At 36.5% G+C, this 23,218-nt stretch overlaps 1 protein-coding gene across 2 annotated transcripts in view; it reads left to right on the top strand.

Annotated features, from left to right (window-relative positions):
- lpp (LIM domain containing preferred translocation partner in lipoma) overlaps positions 1-23,218 on the top strand; it is a 538,541-nt gene that overhangs the window by 286,025 nt on the left and 229,298 nt on the right. For both annotated transcript variants that reach the window (XM_051922238.1, XM_051922237.1), the window contains one exon: positions 8,616-8,738. In XM_051922238.1, the coding sequence (XP_051778198.1) occupies positions 8,616-8,738 (123 nt within the window). The remainder of the gene's footprint in view (positions 1-8,615; positions 8,739-23,218) is intronic.

The raw sequence follows: 23,218 nt of genomic DNA on the forward strand, positions 1-23,218 counted from the left end.
ACCGGCAGTAAAAATAGTTGCCTCAATGAGGTTGTTTTGCAGACACTTGACCTGAAGTCTCGTGCCGTCACAAAGTTTCAGTGGCTGTACACAAATCCACAATCGGTTTCATATTCTGTTCGTACCTTATCAATTGTGTTATTTGTTTTTTGAACAGGTTTGATTCATCGAAGTGATCACTCCTGCTGCGTTTAGTCACTTCACGTGAGCCACTCTCTTGTGTGATGTTGCGATGTCCACGGGTTTATTTAATGTTAGCTAAGACCCGGCAGTTAAAAGTGTCTTCTCATTAAACTTGTATCTCGCGAATATAGCATTGCAAACGGCAGCGGGTCAGTTCACGTGCTTACGTGGGAGGCGTGATGACGCAATATATTTTGATCTATATCAAAATACCCGCGCTTCCCAGCGGCGAAGTACTGCTTTAAAATTTTAAATAATAAACTGAGGGAAAATATACCAATAATTATTTATTAAGGATCTCTTTGTATACCATGTTGTCAGTTCGCCCCTCCGGTTGTAATATGACCAAGCTGTGCGCTGAGCTTACTCTTGAGCATGCAATGTATAGTTGGCCATATGAAAGCAAATCAAGAACGGCAAGACCACGTCAGCTGCGGAGCTCAGCTCAGAACGAAATGAAGTGAATGAAATGAGGTGAATGGGAGGGGAGATGATCATATGACTCCCCCACCCCCCTTAACTCTCCATCCCTCCACAAACACACAAAGACAGTCTCTCGGATCCCAACTCTCCTTTCGGACACCGCATCTACTAAACACTAAGAAACACTAAAGGAAAAAATACTATTCAGTAAGTAGCGCGTCTGCTAAACAGTAAATCAGTAAAGGAGAAAGGACTAAACACTAAGGGAAAAGAACGGCAAGACTGCGCCAGCTGCGGAGCTCAGCTCAGAGCGAAATGAAGTGAGTGAAATGAGGTGAATGGGAGGGGAGATGATCACGTGACTCCAACACCCGCCTTAACTCTCCATACCTCCACAAACACAGTCTCTCGGATCCCAACTCTCCTTTATGTGTATATATATCTATATATATATATATATATATATATATATATATATATATACAGTTAGGTCCATAAATATTTGGTCAGAGACAACTTTTTTTCTAATTTTGGTTCTGTACATTGCCACAATGAATTTTAAATGAAACAACTAAGATGCAGTTGAAGTGCAGACTTTCAGCTTTAATTCAGTGGGGTGAACAAAATGATTGCATAAAAATGTGAGGCAACTAAAGCATTTTTAAACATATTCCCTTCATTTCAGGGGCTCAAAAGTAATTGGAGAAATTAAATAACTGGAAATAAAATGTTCATTTCTAATACTTGGTTGAAAACCCTTTGCTGGCAATGACAGCCTGAAGTCTCATGGACATCACCAGATGCTGGGTTTCCTCCTCTTTAATGCTCTGCCAGGCCTTTACTACAGCAGCTTTCAGTTGCTGTTTGTTTGTGGGCCTTTCTGTCTGAAGTTTAGTCTTCAACAAGTGAAATGCATGCTCATTTGGGTTAAGATCAGGTGACTGACTTTGCCATTCAAGAATTTTCCACTTCTTTGCTTTAATAAACCCCTGGGTTGCTTTGGCTGTATGTTTTGAGTCATTGTCCATCTCTATCATGAAACGCCGCCCAATCAATTTGACTGCATTTAGCTGGATTTGAGCAGACCGTATGTCTCTGAACACCTCAGAATTCATTCGGCTGCTTCTGTGCTATGTCACATTATCAATAAATACTAATGTCCCAGTGCCACTGGCAGCCATGCACACCCAAGCCATCACACTGCCTCCACCGTGTTTTACAGATGATGTGGTATGCTTTGGATAATGAGCTGTTCCACGCCTTCTCCATACTTTTTTCTTGCCATCATTCTGGTAGAGGTTGATCTTGGTTTCATCTCTCCAAAGAATGTATTTCTAGAACTGTGCTGGCTTTTTAGATGCTCTTTAGCAAAGTCCAATCTAGCCTTTCCATTCTTGAGGCTTATGAGTGGCTTGCACCTTGCAGTGCACCCTCTGTATTTACTTTCATGCAGTCTTCTCTTTATGGTAGACTTGGATATTGATACAGCTACCCCCTTGAGAGTGTTGTTCACTTGGTTGGCTATTGTGAAGGGGTTTCTCTTCACCATGGAAATGATTTTGCGATCATCCACCACTGTTGTCTTCCGTGGACGTCCAGGTCTTTTTGCGTTGCTGAGTTCACCAGTGCTTGCTTTCTTTCTCAGGATGTATCAAACTGTAGATTTTGCCACTCGTAATATTGTAGCAATTTCTCGGATGGGTTTTTTCTGTTTTCGCAGCTTAAGGATGGCTTCTTTCACCTGCATGGAGTGCTCCTTTGACCGCATGCTGTCTGTTCACAGCAAAATCTTCCACATGCAAGCACCACACCTCAAATCAACTCCAGACCTTTTATCTGCTTAATTGATAATGACATAACGAAAGACATTACTTTTGAGCCCCTGAAATGAAGGGATTGTGTTAAAAAAATATCTATGGACCTAACTGTATATATGTGTATGTATATATGTGTATATGTATGTATACAGTATATATTTATATATATATATTTATAAATATATATTTTATATATATAATTTATTTTATATATATTTATATATATTTATATATTTATATATATATATATATATATATTATATATATATATATATATAATATATATATAATATTATATATATATATTTATATTTATATATATATTTATATATATTTATATAATATTTATATATATATTATATATATATATATATATATATATTTATATATATATATATATATATATATTTTATATATATATATATATTATATATATATATATATATATATTTTTATATTTATTTATATATATAATATATATATATATATATATATATATATATATTATATATATTATATATATATATATATTATATATTATATATATATATATTTATATATATTTATATATATATTATATTTATATATATTTATATATATATATTATATATTTATATATTTATATATATTATATATATATATATATTATATATATATATATATATATATATATATATATATATTTATATATATATATATATATATATATATATATATATATATATATATATATATTTATATATATATATATATATTTATATATATATATATATATATTTATATATATATATATATATATATATATATATATATTATATATATATATTTATATATATATATATATATATATATATATATTTATATATATATATATATATATTATATATATTTATATATATATATATATTTATATATATATATATATATTTATATATATTTATATATATATATATATGCACTGTGTGCACAATTATAAGCAAGTTGTATTTTTGAGGATTCATTTTAATATGGAACAAATACAGTGCGATCAGTCAATCCAAAATGTTAATAAACCTGTAACTTGAATGTTTTACAAAGGAAATGTAAGTATGAACATTCTCAGGGGAATACATACTGTATGGGTGCACAATTATTAGGTAACCATTAGTGTGCAGAATTATTATACATCTCAAGGAGAAACAAAAATTTTCCCATCTCACTTGTTTGTTTTCATCTGTTAAAGTGAGAATAATAAACAACTCAAAATTTACAAATAAACATTTCTGACATTTCAAAAAAAAAAAAAAAATCAATGACTAATATAGCCATCCTTCTTTTCAATAACAGTCATAAGCCTTTCCTTTATGGAGTCTGTCAGTTTCTTGATCTGTTGACAACTTTTTGTGCAGCAGCAACCACAGCCTCTCCCAGACGCTGTTCAGAGAGGTGTTCTGTTTTCCTTCTCCGTAAATGTGCCGTTTAAGAAGGGCTTTAGGTCAGGTGAGAAAGGGGGCGATGTCATTTTTCTTTTATCTTTAGTGTATGAATACTGCAGTCCTAATTCTCTAACTTAACACTAGAATTACCAGAGTCTACGAAAAAACTCGTAGATCCGGCCCACCTTAAAACCGTTCTCACCTCTCTTTTGTCTTCTAAATGTGCTGATTAAGACGAGCAGCAAGTAGCCGGCTGTTCCATCCCCCACCGTCGCAGAACGTTCACTAAGTTTTCCCAGCTCATGCCTTGTTTGATTATAATTATCTGGGAGTGAGTAAACTGCTGGAGTTTTAGAATGGAAATAATAGATCGTTATTTGGAATACACGCATTTCATGTGTGTTCCGTTTCTACAGTAATCTGTGTAAACACATTGCTAAAACAGAAACATTTTCATATTTTAGTAATAAATATTACAAAATGTAGGCATAAACTATAGAATATGTGAAGCCTGAAGTCCAAACATCAAATAAACACTTTCACAAAAGGTTCAAGGATGATACAACAGCTTCCATGGTTTAACGCTACGGTTTGCTGACTTGGAGCACAGCTACCCTACCGTGCTACAGAGACGTGAGTTCGATTCTCAGCTTTGAAGAAAGTGGTTTTTTTTTTCCTCAAACGGACATTAAATTTATTAAATTGGTATGCACTTTAAGTCGTTAAGTTTAAAATGTCAATCGCGGTTATTTCTGTTGATTAATTCATGCTTTTTTACTTAGAGTCAGAACAGGAGCTTTTTCAGCTTATTCAGCTTCTGATCTGACTCAAACAGCGCCAGTATAAGTTCACATCCGATCTGATGCTGTTCGTTTTCAAATAATATTGCATTACTTCGACGATGTTTTCTGATTGGTACTATTCGCGTCATAAAATGATTTCTTCAAAACGTCACATATATTTGTCTCTTTCTTTTTTTAAAATGTGCGTTGTAGCACTCAGCAACTGGCCACCTGCATGTTCTTGCGCACACTGAATAAGACAGCGCTATATGCAATCATCAGATTCAAATGTTAACAGTTATATAGCACGGAATGGAAATCAGCAGTTCTTAGCATTCCACCACGCAAGCTGTCATATCAACTGCCTACTGTAACTTGCTTTATGTTTTCTTCGGTTATAGTCTTGAATAAATGTGCACTTGTTTTGTTATACTTTTACATCAACATATGTTCCTGTGTTTGAGCTACATGGGCATACTCAAAAAATACACGTGTAATGCCACGAAAAGTGCATGCAGACACTTCAGTTCGCAAGCATTGGTACGACAATGCAGCCACAAGTACACTGCAGAGCTTTAGCGCATCTTTATGTGAAAACAGCAGTATCAGATGGGGAGTGTCTGATGATTGCATATAGCACTGAAGTTACTGCTCTTTACTATGCTTTCCTCTGCATGTCCTGGAGTACAAAAGAAACAGCATACAGCAACACGTGGGGACTGGCAATATTGGGGGAAAAAAACACGCGGTCGTATGTATCGTGATACACTGCAGAAGTACAGCGAGTCTTTATGAGAAAACAGCCGTGTCAGATGGGGTAGGAAAGGATCCTGAACGCGACTGAGACAATGAAAAATGAATTAAAAAAAAATAAAGCTAACCTTTACAAATATCATAAATTACACCGGCTGTTACAGACTGAAATCAAATGTATCTTTTTATTCTAAAATAGTGAAAATAAGAACACTTCTCAAAAGGGAGTTGTGCAGGATCGAACTCATGACCTTCTGATTCCCAGTCAGCGACTGATACTGTTGCGCCACGGAAGCAGTGATAGCTAATGCGTGTCAATGTCACACACTAAGGCGGCTTTTTTTGGCGGTGGCTTTTTTTTTGTACCTTTTGTGAAAGTGTTTCTTTGATATTTGGACTTCAGGCTTCATACATTATATAGTTTATGCCTACATTTTGTCATTTACTACTAGAATATATAAAAAGTTTCTGTTTTAACAATGCGTTTACACAGATTGCTGTAGAAATGCAACACATATGAAATGCGTGTGTTCCAAATAACAATCTATTATTTCTACTCTAAAACTCCACTTCACTCCCAGATAATCAATCAAGGCATGAGCTGGGAAAAGCTTGTTTACGTTCTAAGTCGTTGGGGGGATGGAATAGCCGGCTGCTGGCAACATGTCTTTATCAGTACATTTAGATGACAAAAGACGCTGGCGGAGAGTTGAGAACGGTTTTAAGAAGCGATTTAAGGTGGGCCGGATCTATGAGTTTTTTCGTAGGCTCTGGTAATTCTAGTGTTAAGGCCTTTACTGGCTAGCCACGCAGTGGAGTACTTCATTGCATGTGATGGAGCATTGTCCTGCATAAAAATCATGGTCTTCTAGAAAGATAGACTTTTTTTTTACCTCTGCTTGAATAAAGTGTCTTTGTCTTCTGAAAACTGGCAGTAGGTTTGGGAGTTGATTTTTAGTCCATTTTAATCCCGAAAAGGTCCAACTAGATCATCTTTAATAATACCAGACCATACCAGTACCCCACCTTCATCTTACTGGTGTCTGAGTCGAGGTGGAGCTCTGTGCCCATTACTGATCCAGCCATGGGCCCATTCCTCTGCTCAGTCAAGAGTCACTCTCATCTCATCAGTCCATAAAACCTTTGAAAAATCCGTCTTCAGATATTTCTTGGCCCAGTCTTGACGTTTCAACTTATGTGTCTTTTTCAGTGGTGGTTGGGTTTCAGCATTCCTTACCTTGGCCATGTCTCTGAGCACTGAACACCTTGTACTTCTGGGTACTCCATGTAGGTTGCAGTTCTGGAGTATGACAGCACTGGAGGATAATGGGTTCCTGGTAATTTCACGTTTGATTCTTCTCAAATCTTTTGCAGTTAATTTACTTCTTTTTTTTTCCCCCAACATGTTTCTTGTGGCCCTGTTGACTATTTTCAACAAAACGTTTGATGGTTCTGTGATCACAACCCAATATCTAAACAATTTCAAGAGTGCTGCATCCCCCTGAAAACTTTTTACAATTTTTGACTTTTTAGTGTCAGTTAAATCTCTTTTTTGGCTCATTTTGTCTAGGGAAAAGAAGCTGCCTAATAATTTTGCACACCTTGATATAGAGTGTTGATCTCCTTAGGCCACACCCTCCCTCATTACACAAATACACATCACCTGATATGCTTAAATCCAAAAAGTGTTCAAGTTTATACAGCTTAGAGTAGGAATACATAAATAAAAATGATGATATGGTCAAAATACTCACTTGCCTAATAATTGTGCACACAGTATATATGTGTGTGTGTGTATATATATATATATATATATATATATATAATATATACACACACACACATACAGTAGCAGGAGTACCCGGCGTTGCCCGGGAATCTATAACTGGTGAATTTCCCAAATGAAAGAAATAGAACAAACAGTTTTCTGATTCACATTTTATTCCAAAGTTCGTCTACTTTGGATTGTGTCTGCTGTGGCGTTTGAGACGCCCTTGAAATAGACTTTTCTCTGGCATCTGAAGTGGACCGTGGAATTGTACGTCTTTTTTTCGGAGGCATGGGTATATTCGTGTAACGCAGAATTATTATAATGTGTTACGTAGTATTACGTACGGAATACGCACCACAGTGAGATGAATTTACTTTATTTACACTACGTCGGAAAGCGAACAAATCATAGACATATATAGATAGACGCTGCATTCACTGTGTTGCCCTGTCGACACGATACGTCGGCGTGTCCATCCTATTGCGAGTGGTAAAAGTGCCATTTAAACTAATACATGTAGACGTGGAAACTGGGTTTTCTGATGAAAAAACAATAACGTTTAAAACTGTATCATTTACATACAACAGATTTTGGCGAATCATTTAAATGTAATTATTAATATCCAATAATTATACAATATACAATAATAAAGGCAATTTTTAAATAATACTATAAGTAACATTTCGCGGACTGTCTTCTTCCATCTCTGAAAACATTTCTAGACTTCTTACGCAGCACAGTACTGAAGTATTGATTAATGCCTGAGTCACCTCACATATAGATTACCGTAATGGTATTCTATCTGGCATCCCACAAAAACTTATCCATCGCTTAGAACTTCTTCAAAATTCTGCTGCCAGGATAATATCCTGCTGTTGTAAATCCACTGAACATATTACACCTATTCTCTCTCAACTTCACAGGCTCCCTGTTAACTTCAGAATACAATACTAAATACTGCTCTTAACATTTAAAGCTCTCCACAGCCTCACTGATCTCCAACAGACTGACAACCCTCTCGCTCACTCAGATCCTCATCTGCAGCTCTACTTTCTGTACCACAACCAACCGAACTTACTGTTATCTGCTTGAACCAACACCGACTTACTATACTCGGCCGTCCAGCGGCGTCACTGTAGCATTCGAACATTCTTAGCCAATCATATCATCTAACTACAGAGGCAGAGTCCCATTGCATGGTTCTAACTTGTATTGATTCAAGGTATTGACGCGAACACCATACATACGGATACTATCAAATTATTTATAAGGATATATACAGTATATATATGTGTGTGTATGTATATATTGTTATATCAATGTCAAAAACTTAATTCTGCCCTTCTGCCATTTAATAGTACTTTTAATAGTCTGGCTTCTTGCATGTTATCCATTGCTGAGTCACATTTATATATATTTTACTTTTGCAGTGGACAATTTGACTCCTTTTTCTCATGTTTTATTTTTTTAGGTCAAGATACCGGAAAAAACCTTGGATGAAAGGAGATCCAGTTTGGATGCTGAGATTGACTCTCTAACCAGCATTTTAGCTGATTTAGAAAACAGTTCCCCTTATAAGCCGCGGACTCAGCAGGTTAGTTCTTCATGCTGCTGTATGTTTTTTTTGTTTTAGTAATAGTATTTTGTATGAAATTGATTCTCATTGTCCTGTGAAAACAATTTTTACTGTGAGCAGAGCCAGCGAGGAGAGGACCGATACTGGTGGTTCGCAGACCTCCACAGTTCAGGAGCTCTGCAGGACAGCCAATTGCAATACATATTTTTGTCTCTTGATTTACTTGACTATGCTTATATATTAGTATCAGTAGTTGTTGTATTCTATATGCTGCTGCTTCTTCTTCTTATTATTAGTTGTAGTAGTATAAAAGTTGTTGTTTTTGAGGTTGTTGTATTACATGTCATACATTTGGCTATATCAAGTAACAAAGAATACCTGCACAGTAATATCCCAGAACATTATTATTATTATAATAATTATTATTATTACTCATTAGGTCTTCATTTATAAAGGAAAGAAATGAATTTTTATGTCATTGCAATTAAATATCATTGAAGTCCAAATTTATGGGTCACCCTCAGATTATAGCAACTTTGCCAGTTACCAGTATTTCAAATAGTAAGCTCATTAAGACATACTTGAGGTCATCCTTGACACAAGAATGTATGAGCAACTTGGCTATCATCAGCTTCAACTCAGACCTTGCACAGAAGCAGTAGTGTGATGACCTCATAGATGACTTTGCCCTTCAGAAAATTGAGTTGTGTGCTTTAGTAATATGCAACAGAGAGACTGAAGAAGGCTCTAAACATTCATTTTAAAGTTTTGATTATTTTATTTAAGTAATTTTAAATTTGAAATTAGATGTTATAGTTATGTTTGTGATGTGTGCTGCTTTATTTATTATTTATTTATATATTGTTCTAATTACAGCTGTGATAAGAAATACTAATTAGTGGATTCAGATAGGGATTGGGGGGGGGGTACCAAGAATATACACTTGGGGCCCCAGTTTGACAAGGGGCAACACTGATTGTTACTCTTTGTTTGCCTCTGTCCCCTGTACTATTTTGCTTACAACATAGAATGGCTTGTTGATTGAACATTATTTTGAAAGCAATATGACTATGAAAGAATGTTAAAATGGTAGTTGTATATCTTTCTAAGAATTGAGTAATAATAAGGCCCATTGAGGATTTTGTCTTGTGTTCATTTAGATTTTTTTCAAATAATTTAAATAAGTGTTTCAGTGTTTTTCATGACTGAGGTGCAAATGTATGTTTTGTTGAGCATAATAATGAACAGAATATATCTGTACCTTTGGTCAAACTGACACATTTGTCCCTATTGGTAAATAAACTTTTATGGACATTTTGTATGGCATTTTACAGATTGGGGTAATAGGTTTGCTTATATTGTCCCACAGAATATATTGTATGTGTCTTGTTTGTCTAGGTTCCTGGTTTTCCTTCAGCCATAGTTATAATTCATGTTTAGTCACCATGTTGATCTGTGAAGCTTTCACACTTCTATGGAAAAGTGATTGCCATTTCTCAAAGTTACATGTCTGAAGTCACTTTTATAGTGCAGTAAATGATACAATTCTAATATCTAGATTATTTTTCTATCTTTTTTCATGGGGATTCCAGTAGTTCAGTCCATACAAGTTCAGGATAAAAACTCTTGCAATTATGCCATTGTCCAAGTATGTTGCGGAGTGTAGTTGGTGACCTAGAATGTCTTATACAAGCTAGCCAGAGACATGTCTGGGATACAACTGGCCACAGAAGAATACTGAACCCATGAAGATATTTAGAGAAGATGGGTACCATGTGCCCTGTTGAAAAGTTGCATTAGGTAGACTTGCTGCAGAATATCATTAAACTGATAGCAGAAACACTTAATAATATCATTCTTTGAACAAATTGTACCTAACATAAATATAAGTGACTATTTTTCCAATGCGACTGCATCTGCACCAGTACACTCATTCATCTAACAGTGTGCCATTTGGAAGTGTTATCCAGATTGTTTTGTAAATATAGAAGTTTCAGACTTCATCTGAAGGGCAGGAGACTTTGCTGAATTTGACACAATTTCAGTATATGACAGCCTCAGTTGTTTAAGCTGCATATACCATTTTATGTGCATTCCTTGGTGATGGCAGTTGTCATAATCAACTGGGTAATACCATAGATCCCTCTGGGTGTCTTAGGAGGGTTTCATAACGCTATAATCGCAACCCAGCATCACTATGCTTAGGTACTTTCTACTTGTCAACATTTTTGGTGACCCATGGAGAGTCATGTTTTTATAAAACACAGTTTTATACATACCCTTCTTTCCATTAATATCTTGATTGGGAAATTGTCTCAATTTAGATGTTTCTAGTTCCACTAATTGTGCATACATAAAGTTATGAATGTGTAGTACTGAATATAGTCTTTGTACTTCTTTTTGGTGTTGCCTTTGGAGCTGGTGTACCTATATATGGAACTGCAAAGCTAGTACCTACCCATTAAGGAAAATCATATAATTTAGATGCTTAAGGAGAAGAATTCAGTCAGAACCTTACCATGCAAATTGGGCATAGAAAAAAAAAAATAACAATTTGAATTATTTTAAAGAAAGAAAGAAACTGTGACATACTTGACAAAGACCAGTTTGGTTTATGAGTAAGACAACTGCAGTTTCATTATAGAAAAAAATCCTAAACATTTGTTAAGTTGTCAAAATTGTCCATAGTTTAGGGATTAAGGTAATACATACTACCATTGGCAGAAGACTGGCAGCAGAATTACTGTATAAATCCCTCATCACAATTAAAACAAAAAAATAGTCAGGTTGGAAATGCTAAAAAAAGTTAGACATGAATGAGAATACAGTAGTTCAAAAATCAGGAGATAAATTGAAACCTTCACAAAGGTGATTGCAAGAAGGGCATATAAACAATAAATTAAACATTCCACTCCATCAGTGAAACACAGTGGAGGCAGAGCCATAGCATAGCATACAGTATATTGCTGGATCTGTCTGATCTTTGTTGGTAATTTAACAATAATTTCAGCAGCAGAACTCATCCATTAATTTTGGAGGGAGGTAATAGATTGTTTTAAGCTCATTAAGTCAATATTTTGGTAAAATCCAATTAACCATTCATTTCAGTCCCTGAAAAAGAAAATAAACTAAGAATCCCCACAAAACAAATCATAACTGAAAATGATCAGATGTTAAGTCTTTATAAAGCATCTCAAAAGAGCACAACAAGTTTTGGGTGATGACAGCAGACCGTAGGCGTGATGTAGCTGTTTTGTGCCGACTTGTATGTAACCCAATGCCAAGTATTATATAGTTCATAACTTTAATTGGTCCCAGTTTTTTTGATTACTTGAAATGGGCAGTATATTGATTGATGCTTTGTGTCCCAATATTTTTAAACACAGTCTTAGTAATGCATGAACTTGCATGTAAGAGAACCTGTGTAGGATTTATTAAAATATAAGACTTTAAATTAGCCCATGTGGTCTTAAGAGTGTTATAAGATGTCACCATTTCACCTTTAGACCAAGACAAGAATCATGTTTTCATTATAACCTGCAAAGGCACTTACACATTCCACATATAATTATTATACAGTGGTGTGAAAAACTATTTGCCCCCTTCCTGATTTCTTATTCTTTTGCATGTTTGTCACACAAAATGTTTCTGATCATCAAACACATTTAACCATTAGTCAAATATAACACAAGTAAACACAAAATGCAGTTTGTAAATGGTGGTTTTTATTATTTAGGGAGAAAAAAAAATCCAAACCTACATGGCCCTGTGTGAAAAAGTAATTGCCCCCTGAACCTAATAACTGGTTGGGGCCACCCTTAGCAGCAATAACTGCAATCAAGCGTTTGCGATAACTTGCAATGAGTCTTTTACAGAGGAATTTTGGCCCACTCATCTTTGCAAAATTGTTGTAATTCAGCTTTATTTGAGGGTTTTCTAGCATGAACCGCCTTTTTAAGGTCATGCCATAGCATCTCAATTGGATTCAGGTCAGGACTTTGACTAGGCCACTCCAAAGTCTTCATTTTGTTTTTCTTCAGCCATTCAGAGGAGGATTTGCTGGTGTGTTTTGGGTCATTGTCCTGTTGCAGCACCCAAGATCGCTTCAGCTTGAGTTGACGAACAGATGGCCGGACATTCTCCTTCAGGATTTTTTGGTAGACAGTAGAATTCATGGTTCCATCTATCACAGCAAGCCTTCCAGGTCCTGAAGCAGCAAAACAACCCCAGACCATCACACTACCACCACCATATTTTACTGTTGGTATGATGTTCTTTTTCTGAAATGCTGTGTTCCTTTTACGCCAGATGTAACGGGACATTTGCCTTCCAAAAAGTTCAACTTTTGACTCATCAGTCCACAAGGTATTTTCCCAAAAGTCTTGGCAATCATTGAGATGTTTCTTAGCAAAATTGAGACGAGCCCTAATGTTCTTTTTGCTTAACAGTGGTTTGTGTCTTGGAAATCTGCCATGCAGGCCGTTTTTGCCCAGTCTCTTTCTTATGGTGGAGTCGTGAACACTGACCTTAATTGAGGCAAGTGAGGCCTGCAGTTCTTTAGACGTTGTCCTGGGGTCTTTTGTGACCTCTCGGATGAGTCGTCTCTGCGCTCTTGGGGTAATTTTGGTCGGCCGGCCACTCCTGGGAAGGTTCAACACTGTTCCATGTTTTTGCCATTTGTGGATAATGGCTCTCACTGTGGTTCGCTGGAGTCCCAAAGCTTTAGAAATGGCTTTATAACCTTTACCAGACTGATAGATCTCAATTACTTCTGTTCTCATTTGTTCCTGAATTTCTTTGGATCTTGGCATGATGTCTAGCTTTTGAGGTGCTTTTGGTCTACTTCTCTGTGTCAGGCAGCTCCTATTTAAGTGATTTCTTGATTGAAACAGGTGTGGCAGTAATCAGGCCTGGGGGTGGCTACGGAAATTGAACTCAGGTGTGATACACCACAGTTAGGTTATTTTTTAACAAGGGGGCAATTACTTTTTCACACAGGGCCATGTAGGTTTGGATTTTTTTTCTCCCTAAATAATAAACACCATCATTTAAAAACTGCATTTTGTGTTTACTTGTGTTATATTTGACTAATGGTTAAATGTGTTTGATGATCAGAAACATTTTGTGTGACAAACATGCAAAAGAATAAGAAATCAGGAAGGGGGCAAATAGTTTTTCACACCACTGTAGTTACTTGTTTTGTGCCAACTGTAACAACTTGTTTAATTGTTTTGCCCATGTTTCCTGCTATACTATTCAGTTCCAGGGTATTCATTATTAAATATATAAATTTAGAGTTTTTCTTTAAAAATATCAGGCTCTTTTTCCTTAGAAGATTGTTTCTTTAATATGTGTATTGACATTCTTCACATCATCTTACAACTCTATGATGACCAGTGTGATTTTTTTCTATGCTGTTGTGTTCTGGGCTGGTTGCATCATTTCAGGAGACGGCCACCAAATCAACAGGTAGTTTAAAGGGCATGCTGAGTTATCAGACACGCTCTGGACCCCCGGAGATCGTAGCAAAGGACAGAATTAAAACAAAACTGGGTGCCATTATAAACAATTCTGAACATCCTCTCTCTGACACACTAACACTGACAACTGTCAGTCAACAAATCATTCAGAAGAAGTGTGTCAGTGAATGCAACTGTGGCTGCTTTATACCAACAGCAATATGCATTCACAGTGCCTCAATGTGATTGTATCTGCCAAGTCAGAAGTCTTCTTTCTTTTTCATTTTCTTCTATTTGCTTAATTATTTATTTAAAGATCTTCTGTAAAAGCCAAATTTCCCCCCAGGGACAAATTAAGTTCTATTTGTCTGTCTAACTATATGTATACTAGGAAAGAAAGCCTATAACTTGTCACAGTATTGGACTGTTTATGAGTGGTTACTTTTCAAAGACTACATTGCTGTGCTTTGCTTATATCTTGTTGTCTCATCCTTTAACAATTGAAGGAAATAATGGCTCCTTGCTTGACATGTTACTACATGGAGCAATATATGCTAAAGACATTGGTGTACTTAGTAGCTGGCACCTTTTAGACCTGCTTTAAGCATATATTAATTAACTGAGTATGGCACTGTGATAGTGTAAGAACCAATAGAATTTCAGATTTCAAGCAGTTATAAACATTAGAATAGTTCAGAGATTAAATGGAGACCAGCTGCTTCGCTTGGCAGAGAGAGTGCAGGGGAGAGTCAGCATTTTGGTTTAATTCATTAGCCTTGAGACATGGAGCCTCATAAATCATGTTGCTCACCCTCTGCTTTCTTTTCTTCAACAAGAGAAATTTATTCAGTAGCAGAATATAAAAAAAAATACTACCATAAGCATCAAAGTATCATCCACCTCAGCAGCAACAAGGACATGTCCTGCAGATCAGCATTTAAAACATAAGTGAACTTCTCTTCTGTAGTGTATTTTTCCATTTTTCTTTATTGAAGACAATATTTATTTTGATAGCTTTATTATTTTTTTTAAAGATGTAATTCATGTTGGAAAGCAGATTTACCCCTTTTTTCATTTGATAAATACTTTTTTGTGGTTTTTGGGTTTAAAGTGAAATTTTTATTCTAACCTAAAGTACTGCACTTCAAGGTTTTATATGGTGGTAAGAGTGGATTCCATACCAGCTCTCAATCAGAGATTTTGTATTTTCTGTCTTGATTTGTTCCTTTCTTTTTTGTGCACATTTATTCCAAAAATTTTAAATTCTAAACATATTGATTTTTCCATATTTCTAGTTAATGTTACACTAACAGTATATAACAAAGTATTGTGTCTGAACGTTCCTGCCATATTTCCCAAATTAAAGATCATAAAATAAAAAAATGTTTATCTTGGTCTAACTCACATATTACTAATGGTGGTGGTCTTCTTGTGCAGCTTTAATATTTGTATCCAGTGAACTTGGGTGTACAGGCCCAGATAATCAAATTGTCAGTCAGTCAGTCATTTTCCAACCCACTATATCCTAATATAGGGTCATGGGGGTCTGCTGGTGCCAATCCCAGCCAGCACATGGATCAAGGCAGGAACAAATCCCCGGGCAGTGCGCCAGCCCACCGCATGGCACACACACACACACCAAGCACACACTAGGGACAGTTTAGGATTGCCAATGCACCTGTTCTGCTTGTCTTTGGACTGTGGGAGGAAACCGGAGCACCCGGAGGAAACCCACGCAGACACGGGAAGAACATGCAAACTCCACGTAGGGAGGACCCGGGAAGCGAACCCAGGTCTCCTTATTGCGAGGCAGCAGCACTTATCACTGCGCCAAAATGAATTTTACATTATTTCAAAGTGTGTTGACCGCAGTTAAAATTACACAGTGATTTTCAGACTTTTGATTGATTTAAAGCTGTTGTATTGTAGTTTGTGAAAGTGATCCACAAGATACATCCCCATAGTGAAAATCCAGTTAATTTTGGTAGTAAGAAATATAAACACTAATAATAATAGTTTATTTAGTTGTGTTTCTCAAGGAACTCAACTCATTACAAGATAAAACCATAAACTATATAACCATAGATGGTACATACTATCTACTGTAGCTAAACACTCTAATGGTGTTCCATTCTCTTCATGTTTATTTTATGTAACAAGACCTTTAATATTGTGAGACACAATATAGTGGCTAATGGTGTTTTTTTCTGATATTATAAAGATTGTTACTGTACAGTATAATTTTACCATGATTCATCAAATGTTACAGTGTAGTGATTTATGCTTTTTAAAGAATATTTAATGTACAGTAGCAAGAACACCACTTTCTTTTATTAGAAAGGTATACTGTTCATCCATTTATGCATGAGGTGTCTTGTGTACATTGCAATAAACCAACAGATCAATCAAAAGCTTTAATGGTATTTTTATAAAGCCATGGGTGTTGTATTTTAAGTAAATCAGTTTCCATGTTGTCTGCTTTCTTTTATTGCTAAAATATGGGTTTTACACAGGTATATCCTGAGACGTGCAGTATGTCACATCTTAGTTAATTTGCTTTTATCTACTATCCCACCTACGTCAAGCCACATTCAGTGAAAGACTCATTACCACTGGATAGCTGATGTTCAGAGCATTCTAATGATGCATAGTTGCCTGTGATTGGTCATTTGTACTACATGTCACAGTTGTGCATATATGGCAACAAATGTAATGTCTATGTAATAGCGTAATAGCTCATCTTTACGCAACATTACTCATTGTTGAGCACATAGGTTGAGTCGGATTTTAAGCAAAGTTTTGACTTTATTAACATGTTTGATTAATAAAGGCTATGCTTCATTTGTAAGTACTGCTTAGTATGACTTTGAAGCATCATAGTTCATGCGTCAGGGGTTCAATTATCATATCCTAACCTATGTTAGGTTTCTGAGCAGTGCTTTATCAATTTCAACTCAGAGTGCTCCAGCAATGTTTCTTCGTGTACTGATGAGTAATTGTTATGCTATACTTGTGCCTCTTGAGGGTTCATGTGAGGAACAGAAATAGCTGTTTATTTTTGAGTATGTAATTTAGGCGCAATAATGTCAAAATCCCTTTGTGCATAAGGGGCTAATATTGCGTATTGTTTAGATCTGCTGTGTTCAAATCAAATCCATGGCTGTTGTCTATGAAGAGTCTGCATTTTTTCTGCATGGCTAAGTGAGTTTTCCTTCTACTTCCACAAAGATGTGTATGCTGTATGTTCTTAATGAAACGGTTTTTGGCCCCAGTCTTCCACAAAGTGTTATTGTTTGATAGAGGCTAGCATTACCTTCTTCTGTAGTTGCTAATTCAGTGGCTTATGTTTGTTTATTTCATTTATCACTTTTGCTGTAAATGAACATCCCTTTGAATTATTAAATTCATGATTCTGATTGCTGTATTACTGAGATGTTCAGTAACCAGAAGTGTTAGGCCAGGTTTATACTTCACGCAACGCGACATATGCTCCAGCGGATGCTCCTGCTACGTGAGCATTTCACTGTTTATACTTGCATGCATACTTTACGTAAATCTGGAAGAATCCACCAGGTGGTAGTGCAAGATATCATCACAGTGAGAACAGGTTCAGCTTCGCTGTGTTGTGAATTGCCTGGAACACCCTTTAAATTCCGAGGACACCTTACTGCAATATCTCTAAAATGGATGTTTAATGATTAAATCCATCAATCCAGGGATCTGTCAATTCCAGCAAACATTGGGCACGAGGCAGAAACAATCCCTACAAGGGGGAACAGCCCATCACAGGGTGAATACAGGCACCCACACACACCAGCATCATTTTAGTGTCACCAAATCTCCATATCTTTCGAAGGAAACTAGAGCACACTGTGGAAACCCACCAGGAAAACATGTAAATTCCAGGCAGGGAACACCAGGGACGTGACTCCCTGCAAGACAGCAGCGCTACCCTTCCGCCACCGTGTCACCCCCAAGTTTGTAATTATTAACAGTATTCATTATTTAAACAAAATTAACAATTTATCTGTAACATGTAACATACATATTTTAATTCATTTCATCATGAAAGTGATATCAAGTATAAATCTAAGGATTCTAAATGTGCAGAGAGATAGCATATCATACATTTAATGTGTTCTATGGCGATCTATTGCTGTTTGCTGCTCTTGTCAGGTCAGGAGGAAGCCCCTTGACAAAAAAGACGGCACAAAAGATGGTATGTGAGACTTTTAAAATGTATCGTGTCATTACGATTGGAAATATGCAATGCTTGAATATAAAAGCACCACGAATGCACTTCTATGTCGGCATTTTGCTTCCCCATATCGAACCATTCATCAAATATCGAAGCCCGCACATCGATCCCATAGGATCTGCATAGTGGCTTTTTGTCATATGTAGATAGTAAAAAGAGACTCTGACGCCACATTCCAACTTTTATCACACTTTTTGCTGGTACTGCAACTCGCGCACGCATCACATTAATTTCTGAGGACTTGCTCAGAGGATGCGTCAAATGAACACTGGGAACACGTGGCAGCCATGATGCGTACGCGTTCTGAGCATGAAGTATAAACGAGCCCTTAAAGACACTTGATATCTGTGAAATATTAAACACTCTGAAATGAATGTCACCCACCTAGAACTTCTCCAATACATATCTGACATTTCACTTGTTTTATCATTACCCATACATTTCTTTTACTAGCCCATATAGCGCAATTCAATTTGGAGGACTGCAGCATGGGTTACAGGTCGAGCCATCATTGGACACATGCATGCATTTAAAAGGGTGTTTTGAATGGGGAAGAAAGAGAAGAAAACATACAGGAATAACATTCAAACACTACTAAATATGAGAGTTAAGGGGTATTTCTGTAGTTTATTTACTTGGTATTTTAATAATTTAAACAAAAAACATCTTTTTTTTTTATTTTATTGAAATCACACAACATTCCATACAAATAGATCAATTTTTACAAAAATAGGATCGAAAACAAATCAACCCCCACCCCTGAGAAAGAGAGCATGGGCAGCAGAGTAAAACGTAAAGCTAGTAAAAATAAGTAAATAGATAAATTAATAAGTGAATAAAGATAAATGGAGAAGAACAAGAAAAGGGCAGAGATATGCTTCCTCGGTGCCTTAAAAGCTTATTCTAAAATGTTATTGATTAGGTCCTGCCAGGTTTTGAAAAAGTTCTGCACAGATCCTCTGAGAATTTGATTTTTTCCAATTTCAAATAGTATATAATGTCAGTTGCCCACTGACTTAAAAGAGGAGAGTTAGGATTCTTCCAGTTGAGTAAGATAAGTCTACGTGCCAATAGTGTAGTAAAGGCAATTACAGTTTGTCCTTCTCTACTTTAAGCCCATTTGGAAGTACATCAAACACATCTGTTAATGGGTTATGAGGGATTGTGACACCAAGGTTGTCTGACAGGCATTTAAAAATTTTGGTCCAGAATGATGTTAATTTGGTGCAGGCCCAAAACACGACCCAGTGAGGCTAGAACTTGATTGCAGCGTTCGCAGGTTGGATCTTGCCCTGGAAACATTTTGGGCAATTTTAAACGAGACGGATGTGCTCGATATATAATTTTTGAGTTGAATATTTGCATGCTTTACACATATGGAGCTCAAGTAAATTCTCTGCATTGCTACCTTCCACTCCTTTTCTGAAATACTGAGTGAGAGATTCTTTTCCCACTGTCCTCTTGGATCTTTGAAAGGGAGGGACTTTAAAATGGTTTTATATATTGCAGAAATGCTGTCTGAGTCCTCGAGACTAATCAATATTTTTTCCAACATAGAGGGAGGCGGGAGGTGAGGAAAATTGGGCAGATTCTGTTTAACAAACTTTCTACTTTGAAGGTAGTGAAAGAAATGTGTTACTGGAAAGTTAAATTTGGAATGTAATTGTTCGTAGGATGCAAAGGCGTTGTCTATGTACAGATCTCTAAGTGATTTAATCCCAGTTGTTTTCTAGACATTAAAAACTACATATGTTTGTGAGGGTGGAGAATGGTGGTTCTCGTGCACAAATGCCACAGATAAAAGCTTCTCTATCTTAAAATACTTCCTACATTGGTTCCATATTCTGACTGAGTGAAGCACAATTGGGTTGCTAGTATATTGGCAATAACTTGCATTTATTGGGGTACAAAGCAAGGAGTATAAAGAAGTACTGCAGGATTTTATTTCTATTGCGGACCAAGCCTGTGTATGTTTATCTATTTGTGTCCATGTCCATAGTTTGTATGTTTGCTGCCCAGTAATAAAATTGAAAGTTAGGTAGAGTCACCTTCAGCCTTGGGTTTTTGTAGGGTCGCTCTTTGGATATGTGGATGTTTTGAATTCCAAATAAATGTGGTTATGGTTGAATCTAATTTCTTAAAAAATAACTTATTGATGTATATTGGAATGTTTTGAAATAAAAGAGAAGCTTAGGAAGGATATTCATGTTAACAATGTTAATTCTTCCAGCTAAAGTAAGATGAAGGGTTGACCATCTATGCAAGTCTTGCTTAATTTTTTCCAAACAGTTGGCGAAATTTTGTTGATAGAGAGCTTTATGTTTACTTGTGAGGTTTACCCCTAGATTTAAACTGTATATTCACCCACAAAGTCTAACACCCCAGAGATCTTATTATTGTTGGATGCAGAAAAAGCATCTAATATGGTTGAATTGGACTACTCATTCACTACATTGCACAAATATGCGTTTGGCACGAACATATGTGCATGGAACAAACTACTGTATACCAGTCCAGAAGTTTCAGTTTGTATTAGCAACATTGTTTCAGACTACTTCAAGCTAGAACATGGTACTAGACGAGGATGTCCCTTGTTACCACTGCTATTTGCAATCGCCATTGAGCCATTGGCAGTTCACTTTTGAAATGCTTCTGAGATAAAGGGGATTATCAGAGAAGGACTTGAACAGAAAATATCACTACAGGTACTTGTCGACTTACGACCGCGATTGGTTCCGACTGACTGGTTGTAAGTTGATCTGGACGTAAGTCGGCCTATGTTAATTTAAGGTAAGAATATTAGACTGGGTAATAATATTGTAATCATCTTAAAGTAATATTTTATCAACATTTTCTTACTTTCTAAGACAAACACAGCATACTACAGTACAATTTGTTTAATATGTGGAAAACGTACAAAACAAGAAATACTGTACTGTACATTTAATTCCTGGCACCACTGGTGCTTGGCTGCGGGTTGTCGATATCGCCTTCATCAGATCAGGCGAGGCTGCGGACGGGGTGATGGGAGGAGTTGCTCTTTTCATAAACATAGTGAGCTTCGTCTGAATTGTTTGTTTTTTTTTCTCTTCATAAATTTCGCAATAAGGACGAAATGTGTTGCGTGCCATCCGTTCAATCCTCGCAAATCGTTCAATATTTGGGTCCATTTTTTCAAAATGAGCGAGGAGTTTATTCAGTAGAGATAAATCTTCTGACAATCCCTTTGTGGTGAACATTCTTTGTGGCACCTCCTCCTCTTCGTCTTACTCCAATTCTCTTGTTTCTTCTTCCGCCACTCTTTCTTCTTCCAATTCTATCAGCTCTTCATTCATAAGTTCACCTGATTCCCGGTCTAGCAACTCCTCGACATCTTCCATTTCACATTCCAATGAAAGGTCTTTTGACAGTTTCACTATTTCTTCACGAATCTCATCAAGTTCTTGTTCACTGTTAAATCCAGCAAAAGTATTTACATAACGCTTAACACACTTCTTCCATACGCCATTCATACACTGTGAGTCGACATTTCTTGCGGGGAGGGCTTCTGTTTTCTCTGATCTGAGTTCACCTCTGTTATAGCGCGTCTTTATTTGAAAAGAGCAGTGTCATATCGGGGCGAGTGTGAACGCTAACTTTGACAAGCACTATAAATTTACAGCGGTTGTTACAGACGTAAATCAAATGTATGTTTTTATTGTATAATATTAACAATAACAGCAGCTCTCTACTCAAAGCGGTAAACTCGAGAAGCTGCTAGCATCGAACCCAGAAGCTCTTGATTGGGAGTCAGCAGTTGTGTGTGGGAACTGTTGACATTTGAATGTGATGATTGTATATAAAACTTGTGCACGAACGAGACTGGGATAACTGGATGTGGATGTGAGTGGTGTGTGTGACTGAGAATGACTGGTGTGAAGCCTGAAGTCCAAATATCAAATAAACACTTTCACAAGTACAAGTATAACAGAACAAGTGCGCTTTTATTCAAGAAGAAAAAAGAAAGCAGGTTGCGGTAAGCAGTTGATGCGACTGCTTGCGTAGTGCAATCCTAAGAACTGCCCAATCAAGAGCTTCTGGGTTTGATGCTGGCAGCTTCTCAAGTTTGCCGTTTTGAGTAGAAAGCTGCTATTAGTGTTAATATTATAGGGTTATATGTTAGGGTTATATTATTATCGAAAATTGCCAAAACAACAAGACACAAACACACGTGGGGCAACACTGCTGCGTATATTTTTACTGCTGCGTAGCGAGACTTGAGAGTGCGGGAAACTGGCGCTGCCTACAGCTGGCGGGGGAAACAGTCAAACGCGTCGTAAAGTCGAACAGTCGTAACTTGCATAGGTCGTATGTCGACGAGTACCTGTATATCCAGATGGTATGGTACTGTGTATATCAGATCCACAAAATACTGTTCCTGCAGTCTTGACAGCACTAGTAGAATTCCCAAAGATATCTGGACTCAAAATCAATTTGAATGAAACTGTGCTGTTTCCAGTGAACACTCTAGCACACAATATTAGATTGGACACCTTCCCTTTTATCATCGCAGATCAGTTTAAATACCTAGCAGTAAACATCGCAAGTAAACATAAAGCTTTTTTTCAACAGTTTTGCTGTCTGCATGGAAAACTTTTAAGCAAGACATGCATAGTTGGTCTACTTCTCACTTCAGCAGGGAGAATTAACAGTGTCAAGTAGTGCTGGGCGGTATACCGGTTCATACCGAAAACCGTTTTTTATTTTTTTTTATGGTATGGATTTTTCTTATACCGCAACAC

Source organism: Erpetoichthys calabaricus, chromosome 2 (genome assembly GCF_900747795.2).
Source record: "Erpetoichthys calabaricus chromosome 2, fErpCal1.3, whole genome shotgun sequence".
Taxonomy (NCBI): domain Eukaryota; kingdom Metazoa; phylum Chordata; class Cladistia; order Polypteriformes; family Polypteridae; genus Erpetoichthys; species Erpetoichthys calabaricus.